General features: G+C 40.1%; 1 protein-coding gene across 1 annotated transcript in view; it reads left to right on the top strand.

Annotated features, from left to right (window-relative positions):
* Positions 1–16,489, top strand: part of GPR137C (G protein-coupled receptor 137C) — a 57,125-nt gene that overhangs the window by 16,486 nt on the left and 24,150 nt on the right. The window contains 2 exon segments of the mRNA XM_059695929.1: positions 13,423–13,466; positions 14,928–15,156. Coding sequence (XP_059551912.1) covers positions 13,423–13,466; positions 14,928–15,156 — 273 coding nt within the window.

The raw sequence follows: 16,489 nt of genomic DNA, 5'->3' as shown, positions 1-16,489 counted from the left end.
AAGATGAAAAGAAAGTAAGCGGCATTCTGCTGCTGCTTTCTCTCCTGTGATATTCTGTGATTTCTTCTGAAACATTCTGCCCTTTTTTTCCTCTACCGTTATTAGTCAGATATTTCCAGTGAATCTGGCTCTCTGTCTTTACAAAAAGCAACTATGCTCCCTTCCTAATTCAAAAGCATGAAAGGTTTTATGAAAAATCAGTAATACACAGTGGGGAATTTAGTGCTGAAAAATTTTAAAGGATAGCACAGTTTCAGCACAGTTTAAATTAGTTTCCTACGGAGCCTAAGTCTATGATGTATGAGACTCAGCACAGAAAAAAAAAAATTCTGTATATTCCTTAATATAAAATGTTTACTTATATTCAAATAACTGTCCATAGTAAACTAATGAACAGTACATAGTAATCTGCTATATTTCAGGGCTATTTTTACTAATGAAAGCTCACAAATGTTTTCTTCTCATAAAAATAATACTTCATTCCTGAATAATTTAGTTACTTATCTTTTTAAAAAATATACTTCTAGTTAAGTAAAGGCACTTGATAGTCTACAAAACAACATAAAATGACGCTGTTAAATTGTTTCTATGTCATTACTTTTGTTAAACAGATAATTTGGTTTCTGAATATGTTTTTCTTGGGCATATTAATTTTGCAAATCTTGAACTAACAAGTAGTTGCTGTGACATATAGATGATACTACTAATAAAGTAATATTTGTCACCTTAAAACTTAGGGAATTAATTTGAACTATATCTTATCAAAGATTGTGCAGATATACCAAAGAAAACCAGAATCCCTATGAGCATTGAATTAGGAGTCAGGACAGTACAATGGGTTTTAATCCTTTCAATTTCCTACGTGTTCCTGGACAATCAACTTAATCTGTAAAGTTCAGCTTTGTTATTTGTAAATTAAGTTATTGAATTAAATGCCTAACGTTTTTCTTAGTCCAGGACAGGTGAGAGACAAGCTTCTCGGTGTCCTCTCCCAGCAGTCTTACAGAAAGCGCTTATTCTCCTAGCAATAATATGTGACAGCATCTACGAAGTATTGCCAACCAGGAGCACTTACCTGAGACATGGTGTTCAAGGTTTTTATCTGGGGTGGGTCAGATGGGCATGAAGCGTCTATGGCTGACTTTAGTTATTCAGTCTCCAGCCTCTTCAAAGGTCAGACTGATACCACATGGTCCAGGGCTCCTACCATAAATCACACTGGTAGCATAGACTATTTAGTGTAGCCCAAGGCCCCGGGTAAACAGATACTCTTGGGCAGGGTATTCCAAGATCTTACAAATTATCTTCCAAGAGCCAGGAAAGGGCCAGATCTTTCCTTGGAATGTGCAGGGTTTGGACAAGTTAGGCCTGCTGAGTTAATACTTCCCTGCATACCTTGTTTCAGTGAAGTAGTCCTTTACTACCTTCTTGAGAAAGGGTGCTCGGTAAGCAATTTTTTGAGGCTTTTTAATTTTCCCTGACAATTTTTAAAGCGTTGCTCCACTTCCAATATTGCTATTAAAGTTTGAAAGCCATTCTGATTCTTGATCCTTTCTATGTGACTTGTCCTTTTCCTCACTGAAAACTTAGATTTTTCTTTGACCCTAGTGTTCTGAAAGGATGTTTCTTCATATGGGTCTGTTTTCTATCCATTTTGCTGGCCATTGAGCAGCCGTTCAATTTAGTCACATGTATCCTTTAGTTTGGGGAAATATTCTTTAATTTTTTATTGATTTTTCTCTCCTCTTTTGTTTCTGTTCTTTCTTTCTGGGACTCCTAATATTTGGATGTTGGACCTCCATAACAGATCCTTTTCTTATCTCTTCTCTCCTATTTTTTCTTATTTATCTTTATTGTTGAAAGTATTACAGATGTCTCCTTTTTTCCCCCATGGACCCTCTTCATCCCATTCCCGTCTCCTTCCCAGACCTTCACCACACTAGTGTCTGTGTCCATGGGTTATGCATATATATATGCATATAAGATCTTTGCTTAATCTCTCCCCGCCCCCCCGCCCCCCCCCCCCGGCAACCCCACTTTCCCTCTGAGATTTGTCAGTCTGTTTCATGCTTCCATGTCTCTGGATCTATTTTGTTCATCAGTTTATTTTGTTCATTAGATTCCACAAATAAGTGAGATCATGTGATACTTGTCTTTCTTGACTGGCTTATTTCACTTAGCATAATACTCCTAAGTATTATGCTCCATGCTGTCTCAGAGGGTAAGAGATCCTTGTTTTTTACTGCTGCATAGTATTCCATGGTGTAATTGTACAACAGCTTTTTTTATCCACTCATCCACTAATGGGCACTTGGGCTGTTTCCAGATCTTTGCTATTGTAAATTGCGCTGCTATGAACATAGGGATGCATATATCCTTTCTGATTGGTGTTTCTGGTTTCTTAGGATATTCTTAGAAGTGGGATCACTGGGTCAAATGGCAGCTCCATATTTAATTTTTTGAGGAAACTCCATACTGTTTTTCCATAGTGGCTGCACCAGTCATTTTGCTAAATTTTTTTTTGATATTTTTTCCAACTTCTAGCCCTTATATTCACTTTTTCATTTCTACTAGCATGTTTAATTTCTATTAGCTCATTTTTTATTCTCTGATTTTTTTTTTGTAATGGTATCATGTTTTTGTTTTACAAGTGCAGTGTCCTATATCTCTGACTCTAATAAGGATAGGGTTTTTTTTGGCTTTTTGTATCATTTTTTTAAATTATATTTTTTGTTTTGATTTTTATCTTTTATTAAAAACTTTGAGCTATCTGCTTATCCTTGGCTATCTGTTCATAATTAAGAGTAGAAGCTGTAAGCCTGTGGGTGAGGCATGTAAACACTGAAAGGTGATCTAGCCAGATAGAATTTTTTAAATATATTTTATTGATATCAGAGAAGAAGGGAGAGGGAGAGAGAGATAGAAACATCAATGATGAGAGGGAATCATTGATCAGCTGCCTCCTGCACACCCCCTACTGGGGATCGAGCCAACAACCGAGCATGTGCCCTTGTCCAGAATCCAACTTGGAACCCTTCAGTCCGCAGGGCAATGCTCTATCCACTGAGCCAAGCCAGCTAGGAACAGATAATTTTTTTAATTCTTGTCTTTTCTTCCTTTCTTTATTGGCCAGACAATTTTTTAGGTAACCCCTGATGCTAAATTTTGATTTTCCCTCTTGGGTGATCAAGTTTCCTCAGGGGGAAATAATATTCTAATCCTTCACAAAATAAAGGTGTAGTTTACAAAATGTTGAGAACCTAATCAGGGAAGAGGGTTGAGGCAAGGGAAAATCCCTATACTTGATATTCATCACTCATCTCTGTTTTCAGTATGGTGCCAAACTGTCAGCTGTGCCTTTCATACTCCAGGCCAGAGTTTCCTCTCCAGAGAGTAAACACCCAGACGTCTGCCAGGATGAATAAGGGGCATTTGCCCAGGACATGGACTAAGGAAGGAGATTTAGGATTTAACTGCTCCTAAAACATATTTTATCATCACCTGTTTTAGCCATCTCCACCTCTCAGTTCCAATGAGACTTGGTTCCTATGCTTTTTAAATAGCCTGAAACATGTCTCAGGTTGGTTCTCAAACCTCCCCATGACTGGGTTGGAATTCATCTTTCTTGGATAATCACACATTGTGTTGGGGTCTCCAGGACCACCTTCAGCTTTGATGACTTGCTGAAAGGACTCACAGTTGTTACACTCCTGGTGAAAGTTTATTACAGTGAAGTCAGCAGAGGAAAAGAGAGATGAAGTAAGGTCCAGAGGAAACTAGGCACCAGCTTCCAAGAGTCCTCTCCCAGTGGAGTCACAACTATGCTTAATTCCTTCTGTAATGAGTTGTGACAATGCGGTGAAAATGTTATTTACCAGGGAAGCTCACTGGAAACAGTGCCAAAGTTTTTTATTGGGTTTTACTGATGTAAGCACTCTCTGCCTAACACATCCCCAAATTCCATACTCCCAGAAGGAAAGCAGGTGTTGAGTATAAACTATATTGTTTGCACAAACAGTTTAGGCACAGTGAAACACCCTTGTTATTTAGGGAGTAGTGGGAATCCTCCCCAAATCCAAGTTCCCAAATGCCAGCCAAGGACCAATCTTGCTGGTCCGAAAAGCAGGCTTTTCGAAGGATAGCAGTCTCAGGCCTATGTTAATTAACTCTTTTTGCACACACAGCTGCTTTTTGGATTCCAACATTTTTTATTCTATCTTTTCCCATTCTACTCAAACATATAGTTGTATGCCTTTTAAGAAAATCCTTTTACTATTGTTTTAGTGGAGTTTCAGGTGTGAGAACAAAATTAGATATATAAAAATCATTTTAAGCAACTCAAAAGAAAACCAACTAAACAGATGAAATTTTAAAAAGTATTAGTATTCCAAGAGAGAGACAAAAACATATTGTATCCTAGAAGGAAGAAATGGCTGATGTAAAGAAAACTTTTTTTTAAGATATGTTTTTATTGATTTCAGAGAGAGGAAAGGAACAGGAGAGATAGAAACGTCATTGATAAGAATCATGGATCAGCTGCCTCTTGCACGCCCCCTACTGGGAATTGAGCCTGCAACCTGGGCATGTGCCCTGACTGGGAATTGAACTGTGACCTCCTGGTTCATAGGTTGATGCTCAACCACTGACCCACACCAGCAAGAAAACATTTAAAAATACATATTTTTATTGAATCCTGGCTGGTGTGGTTCAGTTGGTTGGGCATGGTCCTTCCTGTACATCAAAAGGTCACAGGTAGGGTGCATGTAGAAGGCAGCTGATTGGTGTTTCTCTCTCTCTCTTTCCCTTCCTTTCTCTCTCTCAAAAAATCAATAAAACATTCTAAAAATAAAAAATATTTTTAAATGTTTTTATGGGTTTTTGTTTGTTTTTGTTGTGTGTTTTTTAGAGAGAGGAGAAAAGGAGAGAGAGAAAAAAAAAATCCATGTGAGAAAGAAACCAATTGGCTGCCTTCTGCACTCCCCTATCAGGGATTAAGCCTGCAACCAGGGCCCTGACCAAGGATCCAACTGATGATCTTTTGGTGCATGGAACAAAACTCAACCAACTAAGCTACATCGGCCACGGCTAAAAAAAATTTGTACAAATAAAATATATGATAGACATTGAAAGATAACATCTGAGAAAAGTCTGGCTTTTCAATTTATAGCTAAAATAGCTTAAAGCCTCACTGTTTTATATGCAAGTAGTAGCAATTGTAAGTTTGGGAATGGTGCACTACTCCCCATAGCAACTTGAATATTTGAGATGGAAACTCTGGATAACAGTGCTTTAAAGCAATCCACATATTTGGATATATGTGCCCATCCATAATGAAGAAGAGATTATGTCCACCACAACTTATTTTTGCATCAATTCCAAATTTTATATAGATATGTTCTCCAATTTCTATTTCTGATTCTTTAAAAGTGGGAAATCAACTTGACAATAAGAAATCTATAGGAAAGCATCAGTTTTAATTATTTTAGTTTCCTGGCCAGTGTGGGTCAGTGGTAGAGTGTTGGCCCGAGCACCAAAGGGTCTCAGTTTGATTCTCAATTAAGGGCACGTACCTGGACCTGGTTGTAGGTTCATTCCGTTTCCCAGCCCCAAGGATTGGAGCGTCTACAGGAGCAACCAGTCGCTTACATTGATGTCTCTCTCTCTCCCCACCCCTCTCTTCCACTCTGTCTAAAATAAAAAAATAAAAAGTTTTAGTGCTTACCATCTTCAAGCAACATGGGTCTACATGCCCTGGGGGACAGAAAATTATATACAGCTCCAGTGTAACTCTTCCTCAAATGTTGTGATACCTCTATTCATTAAACTTACATTAGGTAGCATTTACAAATAAAATATATTTGTCATATTCTCATTTTCTCTTTATTTGAAGAAATAAATGGGGACATAAAATATGGAAGTCTGAATTTTTTAGTGGAAGTATCATTTCAGATAACTTATAAATAGGTTCTATATTTAAAAATAAAGTATTCTTGCCCAACCAGTGTGGCTCAATGGTTGAATGTCAACCCATACATCAAGAAGTTACGGGTTCGATTTCCAGTCAGGGCACAAGCCCAGGTTGCAGGCTCGATCCCCAGCAAAGGGCATGAGGAGGCAACAATCAGTGTTTCTTTCTCTACCTTTCCCTTCCTCTTCTCGCTTAAAAAAATAATAGAAACATGTTTTAAAAAATAAAAATAAAGTATTCTAGTGATAAACAGTATTTTAATTCTTCATTAATTCAAAAATTCTAAATATTTTCTAAGTTAGGGGTTACTAGTTTGTGAGATACATATGAAACATTTGATATTCATCAACCTATATAATTCTTCATACTTTAATAAAGAATATCTTTCTATAAATGGCCCTTATATTCAGTTTTTCTGGTATTAAGGAAGACCTGAAAGATAAGGCCCCTCTGACATCAATTGACATCAGAAAAGTCATTTAGACATATGTTATTTACCATTCTAAACTTCAAAAAATCTACATAAAGTACATTTGTTATGTTTCATGAACTATTCTTCACTGCCTTAACAAATAAGATACGATTGCTTGACATTTATATATTTTATTTTTTTTACTCAGGATCATATCCTCTTAGCTAAATTCTATAAAATACTTAGAATCTAATATCAGATCATTGTTTTTAACCTTACTGTAATCTAAATATGATTAAAGTACCAGGTGTGTTTATGTGATGCATTGTAACATATTTTGCAAATCTTAGATAACAGTTGACCTTTAATTATTTCCTTATTCAGTTCAGCTCCCTCTCACACCCATTATTTATCCCATCCCATGACTGAAATCTTATGAATTACACTTCCTACTATGTCCCTATTCTCTTCATTTGAACCTTTTAAATGCTTTCACTGAAATCTAGCTTTTTCCAGCTGACACTTTGTGCCTTAAAAACCCTCCATGTCAACTTGTGGAAAGAACAGCCTATTTTATGTTTCCCAACACTACTTACTGATGTTATACCATCATCATCTCTCTGAAATCTATGCCATCTGATTAGGTCATCCTTGGCTGTAATAATAACTTCGACTTTCCTGGATGAATCAGCACTTTCTTCTGGACTGGTCTCTTGTTATACAGATCTTTTTTGAAGCCCACATTGATAACCCACTCCTTGTCTCTCAATTCACTGGCTTCTCAGAGCTTTTTTCCATTTCTATGTGAGCCATCCAACAACATGCCCAAACCTTGGATCAGCTCTTAAATGAAGCAGTTCTTCCTGACCAGTCTCATCTCTTTTTTCCTTATACATCTTGAATGCACCCCTTTCCCTGATTTCCACTCTCGTCTATATTTTAATAACTTTACCCCTTCTGTTTACCCCACTCCATTAGCTCCTTTCTGATGTCATTTGCATTTAGAACCAAGGGTCAGTCTAGTAGTCTTCATTGCTTGGCTTTTTGCTGTGGTTCACTTGCCTACTTTTTATTTCTCTACAATAGTTCCATGTTCCATTTCTAAATTAATACATAAAAATGCAACCTAGTTATTTGCATTTTATAATGGCATCCACTTTTTTCTGTTAGATTGTTTTAATTTTAAAATTAGGAAGCTTTACTGATTTTAAAATTCACTGTCAGCTGCCTGATTTTAACTAGACCTCTCTGCTTCTCAATGCAATATTTTCTTTTGTAACCCTTCTAGTGGTGTGTTCAAAATGTTTTCTATATTCCAAGTGCTTAAATCTAACATACCTTCCCAGGAAATGACCTTGCCTCCTGCTTACTAGAAAAAAATAGAATCTGTCTGCCAAATTCTCATCTATCTCCTCTATAGCAAAATGTCTGTATCCATGCTATGTCCTAGTTTATTTTAACAAAGAGGTTTGTAGATTATTTTATAATAATCTTCCTTCTTTACTCAGAAAGATGCATCTTCCTTTTCAGGGATAACTGTCCTCTTCTAGAACCTTCTTTAACAATTGAATTCTCCCTTCCTCTCTCCCACTCTCTATCATTTTACCCTCTCTGGTTCATTTTTTTATAACAGTTTACTTCCAATATTATTTTGTACTAGAGGCCCAGTGCATAAATTCGTGCATGGGTGGGGTCCCTCTGGGTGGCCGCCTGCATGTGCCTGCCGAGGGCTCACACCCAATCAGTCCCAGTCAGGAGAAGCTCGCGCTGCCAGAGCAGCACTCGCCAGCCATGAGCCCTGCTTTGGGCACCCTCCCAAGATAGTGGCCTGCGGGATCGGGCTGAAACTGGCTCTCCGCATCCCCCAAGGGGTCCCTGATTGCAAGAGGGAACAGGCCAGGATGAGGGACCCCACCAGTGCACAATCGGGCCGGGGAGGGGCCACGGGAGGGCTCCAGGGCATGTCCGGCCCATTTCACTCAGTCCCGATCAGCTGGACCCCAGCAGCAAGCTGATCTACCAGTCGGAGCATCTGCCCCCTGGTGGTCAGTGCACATCATAGCGACTGGTCGACCGGTCAACTGCCCCCTGGTGATCAGTGCACATCTTAGCGAGTGGTTGAGCAGCCTTGTTCAGTTGTTCTGCTCTTCGGTCTATTTGCATATTACCCTTTTATTATATAGTATTGGCTTCAGGTCTACAGCATAGTGGTCAATAGTCATATACTTTACATAGTGTTCCCCATGACATTTCCAGTACCCACCTGGCACCATACGTAGTTCTCAAAGTATTATTGGCTTTATTCCCTATTCTGTACTTTAATTCATTTCTGACCAGTAGATTATTAAGTCAGAAATTGAAGAGTCTGCAATTTTACTCTATTTGAAGGCTTGTTAGCCTGCCACAGCTTTATATACATACTAGAAGCCCTGTGCACGGATTCGTGTACTGGTAGGGTCCCTCAGTCTGGCCTGCGGGGATCTGGCCAAAACCAGCCCGATGCACAGATTCGTCCAGGGGTGTCCGGCCCGTCTCGCCCAGCCCCAATCGGTCGGACCCCGCAGCAAGCTAACCTACTGGTCAGAGCGTCTTCCCCCTGGTGGTCAGTGCACATCATAGCAGCTGGTCAAATGGTCGAACAAACAGTCAGACACTTAGTATACTAGGCTTTTATTATAAAGGATACTGACAGAAAACACAAGACCTATGGGTCAGAGAAAAAGACCATTTATTGCTCAGGGCGAAAACAACCACTGCCCTGGCTGGTTTGGCTCAGTGGATAGAGCGTTGTACTGGAGACTGAAGGGTACCAGGTTCGATTCCAGTCAAGGGCACATGCCCAGGTTGCAGGCTTGATCCCCATTGGGGGGCATGCAGGAGGCAGCCAATCAGTGGTTCTCTCTCATCATTGATGTTTCTATCTCCCTCCCTCTCCCTTCCTCTCTGAATCAATAAAAACATTAACACACACACACACCAAAACACCAAAGCAGTCTTGCAAGACATCCTAAGCCCCAATTACTATAGGGCAATATAGTGAGAGCCAGATGTTACCTGTGCATGCAGCAGGGTGTGTTATAGGAAGGGAACTCCAAAATAAGGAAGAGAGACAGACAGGCACACCTTATCTTGCCTCTGTAATGTAAGCAAATTTTCACCGAGAAGGAAGAAGGAGACTACTCCCCTGGAATGTCTCCAAAGCGGGAAATATTCTCTATCTCCATTATACTGGTTAGGAAGCAAATCTTCCCTCTGACCTTAAAGTAGACATTATCTCTAGTTTTCAAGGAAGTTTGCTATGCAAGCCCCTTCACTCAAAAGCCCTGGACCATACAGAAACATGCAATATTCATGGAGAATTGTCTCACAACACAAATTTTCCCAGGTGTATTATCTTCAAATATATCTTATACTAGAGGACCAGTGCACAAAAATTTGTGCACTCGAGGGGGTCCCTCAGCCCAGCCTATGCCCTCTTGCAGTCTGGGACTCCTCAGAGGATGTCCACCTGCTGGCTTAGGCCCGCTCCCTGTAGGATCGGGCCCAAGCTGGCAGTCAGACATCCCTCTGAAAGCCTGGCCACCCTCAGGATATGTCCACTTGCCAGCAGGGAGCAGGCCTAAGCTGCAGTCGGACATCCTTAGTGCTGCTGAGGAGGCGGGAGAGGCTCCCACCACCACCACTGTACTGGCAGCCATCAGCTTGGCTTGTGGCTGAGCAGAGCTCACCCTGTGGGAGTGCATTGACCACCAGGGGACAGCTCCTGCATTGAGTGTCTGCCCCCTGGTGGTCAGTGTGTGTCATAGTGACCAGTCATTCCCAGTCGTTCAGTTGTTAGGGTCAGTTTGCATATTACCCTTTTATTATATAGGATAGAGGCCTGGTGCATGGGTGGGGGCTGGCTGGTTTGCCCTGAAGGGTGTCCCGGATCAGGGTGGGGGTCCCGCTGGGGTGCCTGGCCAGCCTGAGTGAGGGGCTGATGGCTGTTTTCAGGCTGGTCACACCCCCTTCAGGGTGGGGGTCCCCACTGGGGTGCCTGGCCAGCCTGGGTGAGGGGCTGAGGGCTGTTTGCAGGCTGGTCAAGCCCCCCCCAATGGGGACCCTCACCCCATGGAGGTTTGGCCAGCCCAGGTGAGGGGCTGATGGCTGTTTGCAGGCTGGCCACACCCCCTTTAGGGTGGGGGGTCCCCACTGGGGTGCCTGGCCAGTCTGGGTGAGAGGCTGAGGGCCATTGTCAGGTTGGCCAAGCCCCTCGGCAACGGAAGCCCCCAGCCTCTCCTTTTTTCTTTTTTTATTCTGGGATTTATTTACCTTATATAATTGAAACTTTGTAGCCTTGAGAGGAGCTCAGAGCCGGCCAGGGCGGGCGGGAGGGAAGCCTCCTGCTCACTCCAGCTCCATGGCTGCCACAATCTTAGTTGGGTTAATTTGCATATTCGCTCCTGATTGGCTTGTGGGCATGGCTTGTTGGTGTGGCAGGGTGATGGTTAATTTGCATGTTTCTCTTTTATTAGTGTAGATAGTTTATACTCACTGCCTTTGTTGTCTTATTTTCTATTAACTCTTTGCACTTTTGCTCTGTCATTCCACTGAAAACAGTTCTCTCCAGGGTACCAGTGACATACTAGTAACCCAATCAATGGCTGTTTTTTTAATCATTCTTTACTTTTTGCAGAATTTAACAAGGGCTATATTTTCTTTGTTTTATGGCTAAACTGCTCAACTGTTTTCTATGACTAATCTATTTTTTAGGTCTCTCTCCCTTGCCCATCTGTTTTTTCTTCACCCTTTACATAGTCTTTCCCCTTTCCTGTTACCTCTCACCATTTCCTGGATTGAATTCATATTTCTCCCTTTGTAGATACTGCAATTGCAACTTTTGCATTCATAGCACAAGATGTCAAAATAGATGGTTTTTTCTACTTCTTCCATATACTGAGCTCCTTAAGAGCAGATACAATTACTGTATTGTGAATCCATGGAACATTTCATAGTATATACTTAGTAACTATTTTTGAATGAAATCAGAAAGTTAGCAAATACTTAACACTATTTTTCTTTATAATATTTTATACTTTCTCCTCTCTTTCCAGGGTCCTGAAGTTTATACCCTATTTCAATACTCTTTTATAAATGGTCTTCCCACTTCTAGTATGTAGTTCCTTTGTAGTAGCCTTTACATTGATATCAGATTAATGAAATCCCATATTCTAGAGTGCCTACATAAGAACCTTCAATATTTTTTCATTACCTAAATAATAAAGTACAAACTCACTAGTAAGGAACCTTCCACACTATGCTCAAAATTTTCCGTGTTTATTTCAAACTAGAGGCCCGGTGCACAAAAATTTGTGAACTCGGGGTGGGGGGTCCCTCAGCCCGGCCTGTGCCCTCTCGCAGTCTGGAACCCCTCAGGGGATGACCACCTGCTGGCTTAGGCCTGCTCCCCGGGGGATTGGGCCTAAGCTGGCAATCAGACATCCGTCTGGCAGCCCGGCACCCCCCGGGGGATGTCCACTTGCCAGCGGGGAGCAGACCTAAGCTGCAGTCGGACATCCTTAGCGCTGCTGAGGAGGCAGGAGAGGCTCCCACCATCACCGCTGTACTGGCAGCCATCAGCCTGGCTTGTGGCTGAGCAGAGCTCCCCTATGTGGGAGCGCCCTGACCACCAGAGGGCAGCTCCTGCATTGAGCGTCTGCCCCGTGGTGGTCAGTATGTGTCATAGTGACCAGTCATTCCCAGTCATTCAGTTGTTAGGGTCAGTTTGCATATTACCCTTTTATTATATAGGATAGAGGCCTGGTGCATGGGTGGGGGCCGGCTGGTTTGCCCTGAAGGGTGTCCCGGATCAGGCTGGGGGTCCCGCTGGGGTGCCTGGCCAGCCTGGGTGAGGGGCTGATGGCTGTTTTCAGGCTGGTCACCCCCCCTTCAGGGTGGGGGTCCCCACTGGGGTTCCTGGCCAGCCTGGGTGAGGGGCTGATGGCTGTTTTTAGGCTGGCCACACCCCCTTTAGGGTGGGAGTCCCTGCTGGGGTGCCTGGCCAGTCTGGGTGAGGGACTGAGGGCCGTTTTCAGGCTGGCCGGCGACTGAAGCTCCCAGCCTCTCCTTTTTTCCTTTTTTTTTTTTATTCTGGGATTTATTTACCTTCTATAATTGAAACTTTGTTGCCGTCACTGGAGCTAAGAGCCGGGCTCCTGCTCGCTCCAGCTCTGTGGCCACAGCCTGCTGAAAGCAGGTATCGGGGGTTTGTTTAGCTTCTATAATTGAAAGTTTGTTACTTTCGGAGCTCAGAGCTGGGCCACAGCAGTCGGGGAACCTTGGCTTCCTCCATCACTGGAGCAAGCAAGCCTCCTGCTTGCTTCAGCTGCGTGGCTGCCGGCAGCCATTCTTGGTTGGGTTAATTTGCATATCTCGCTGATTAGCCAATTGGAGGCATAGCAAAGGTACAGTCCATTACCATGTTTGTTTATTATTAGATAGGATTCTTCTTACCTACCTGCTTTACTTTGTTTACCAAGTATTTGAGGATCTGCTGTTTGCAAGGCTTTCTGAAGGAAGGAAGTATACTAGATATGGTATCTGCTCATTATCCTTGTGTTAATTTTTTGGTCCCTTGTTTCCTTACTGCTTCCCTGCATCTTAGGGGAAATAATCTTTGTAGAACACTCAGCCATAGTGCTATAGTAAGTAATCCCATTTTAGGGCAAAGCAGAAGTAATATAATGAAGTTCAGTATCAGAGACAAGTCATTGAGCACAATGTCCACCTCATAATAAAAGTTTAATACATGTTTAAACTGAATTAATTCTGTTTATGTTTTTAAACACAGAAATTTAAGCCTACAAGAAAAAATTCTTAATGTATTGTCTTAAGCCTTGGAAAACCTGCCTATTTTTATTTCATGGTAGTTCTATTAACATTTGAATTTTACTTGTTACCTGTTGTTACTTGTAGTTGTATCATTTTGAAATACAAAATGAAAACAAATTTAAGAATTTTCTATTACACATTTTCAAAACTTTTTTCTATACTCTCTTTATAGGTTATATGTAAAGTCAGATGTGCCACTGAACTTGACAAACACAAGTAAGTTTCATGAGTAGCAAGGTTTAAATTTTATTCACAGTGGACTTCTTAAGGTTGAAGGGCATGGTGGTTAAGGGTGCCGTAGCAGTTTTATAGAAAATCAAATTAGATTAGTTCGTAGGAAGTGAATTGAATAACCCACAGTACTTTCTCTTCAGCCGTATTGTTGCCTAATACCTTTTTTTGCTGCTCTGCTACTATTCCTGCTTCAGATGTCAGAGGTAGTTTCATAGGGTCCACAAACACTAAAGTTAGATTATGCTGTTTGGGGAAAGAATGTATTGTATAGCTGCATGAAATAACTAATGTTTCAATACTGATTTCCCTCAAAAATTCAAGCCAGGACACTTGATAACTATGCAACTCATTTAACATCTCAATGCTTTGGTTTCCTAAAGTGCTATAATCCCCAGAGTATATTAATAATTTCAAGATCTATTTTAGGTTTAAAACTATCTGATTATTGTAGTTATTATTTAATCTGAGAGAATATTAATATCTAAATTTCTCAAACTAAAATCTTTGTACTTTGCATGCACACTTGACAAACATTGCTTGTTATAGATTACTTTACACATTACCTTCAATTTACCATGCATAAACTAGAGCCAAAGGCTGACAACGATTTATGACTTCCACTATTGAAAGAGATCCAAAATAAAAGATATTAGTATGCCAAATAAATTTCTGGATCATATTACTTTAGTGTATAAAATGTATCTGAACTGGGATTGCTTTCATACAGATAGCTGTTACAGCTACTTGATGTAGATAGCTACACCTCACCTGAAGAGTTTTTATGAGGTGGTCTAACTTTTCTTAGGAGCAAGATTTTAAGCATTTCATTTTCAGAGTTTCTCTGTATGCATAGTATATATGCAACTTTATGAGAAGAGGAGGTGTTGATAAGTGCTTGAAATTCTACTGTCCTTTTGTTCTCTAGTCATGTTTGAAAGTAATGTTTGCTATGGATATTCAGAAGTTCATAAAATTGAATATTGTCTAAAACATATTTCCCTTACCTCTTAAAATTAATATTAATAATCGCTTTAAATTTAGGTAGTTTATTAATTTTCCAGGCAAATTATAAAAACCTGGTAATTCTTGGAATGGGAAGATCAATGAAAATATGCTTAGTAGTTACAAAAATGAAAAATTCAGGATTGCTTGAATTAGTGTTAAAATAATCCTACATTCTTCCTGGTAAAGGCAATTGAATTCAAGTCCATGTGAAATTATTTTTAAATTCATACTTTAAAATCTAATGCCATTTTAAAATGCTTTAAATACTAATTTTATAACATCGATAGCTCAAGTAACTGAGTGATTATTAATTTGTATTTAATGAAATTACAAACATTTTGAACTGAAGGAAGTATTGTACCTAAAGTAACACACTAATACATTTAATTTCTCATTTGTTTTATAAATACCTAATAAAGCCATTTCTTTTTCTTTCAGAATTCTATTGCATTTGGGCTTTATATTGGCAAGCCTTATCTTTTTAGTGGTGAACTTGACTTGTGCAATGATAGTCCATGGAGATGTCCCAGAAAGTCAGTTGAAATGGACTGTGTTTGTTCGAGCGTTAATTAATGATAGCTTGTTTATTCTTTGTGCCATCTCTTTAGTTAGTTATATATGCAAAATTACAAAAATGTCATCAGCAAATGTCTACCTCGAATCAAAGGTAAGTATATTTCTTAAATTTTCACTTAAAAATCTAACTTCAAGTTATCATCATATGAAGCATATTTTAATGGGAAGATAATATATTCTTTAAAGAATTCTGAATGTTGGGAACATTTTTGAGCATGAAGGAATGGTCACAAGAAGTTAAAAAGTACTCAAAACTTGGCACTTCACTAACCGATGATTTTTATAAAGCTTATACTAAGCATGTTATATTTTCTGTGATTTATATCTTTTGCACTGGAGGCTAATTAAGTGAAATAATCCAAAATGTATATTAATGTATCACAACTAATCTAATACATAAAGCCACAGTAATAATTTAATATTTACTGTGTAGGGGTGGCAGTGTGGCCATTAATTACCATATTATGTCTACATACATTTGGGTTAGCAGTGTTAAGATTCCATACTGGTAAAGTGGTGTTTATTTGTATTAAGGTTTAGAAAATGTTATTTCACCCCATAATATGAAGTCCCTATGATATTTGAAACAGTTAATCATGTAACTAAATTTATAAATGCCTTCATTCTCCCTTATACTTTGGATCAGCAAACAAAAAAACAAATGCTAGCCCATTAACAAAGAACCCTGGAAGTTTCTATTGTTGTTGATTAACATTGTGGGTGAGCCATGAATCAGTCATCACAGTGTATGTGTGGCATTGGATATGGGGGTATAGATGTGTGGTTATTGGGATGTGAGTTTATATATGTAAATGATCTCATTTGGCATTATTGTCTATTCACAGAAAATAAGCAAGATAGTATCCTAAACAGAATAGTTCTCTGAAATATTTTTAGACTTCCATATTGTTGTTATCCTTAATATAGTCCTAGTAAAGTCAGGTATTATAATTAAATGTGTGGTAGTCAACTTGTCTTTACATTTAAGTGGAGACTTTCATTTGACTTTTTAAATATATGTCAGTTAAATGCAGAATAAATATAGAAATCTATATATATAAAAGCCCAGCGACCGGAATGGTGGAACAACCATTATGTCCGAAACAACCAGTGGCTACGATGTGCACTGCGGCAGCCAACCGGCCTGATCCAGGCCCCAATCGGCTTGCCCCCCAGCTGGCCCCCAACATCCCGATCCCGGGCAGGGCCGGCTAGCCAATTGACTGAGGCCCCTCCCCCCTACCAGCCCAGCCCAATGGGCCCCCATCAGGTGCACCGGCTGGCCCCCACCCATGCACGAATTCATGCACCGGGCCTCTAGTATATACTGGTATATAATATTGTTTATGAAGAGAGAAAGAAAGGGTGTGGGGAAGGGAGAAGAGACTAAACTTAAACTTTCAAACCTATTCATCTTAAATGGA

This window comes from Myotis daubentonii, chromosome 1 (genome assembly GCF_963259705.1).
Source record: "Myotis daubentonii chromosome 1, mMyoDau2.1, whole genome shotgun sequence".
Classification (NCBI taxonomy): domain Eukaryota; kingdom Metazoa; phylum Chordata; class Mammalia; order Chiroptera; family Vespertilionidae; genus Myotis; species Myotis daubentonii.
Note: the sequence above shows the minus strand (reverse complement) of the source record. Positions and strands in the feature narration are given on the sequence as shown.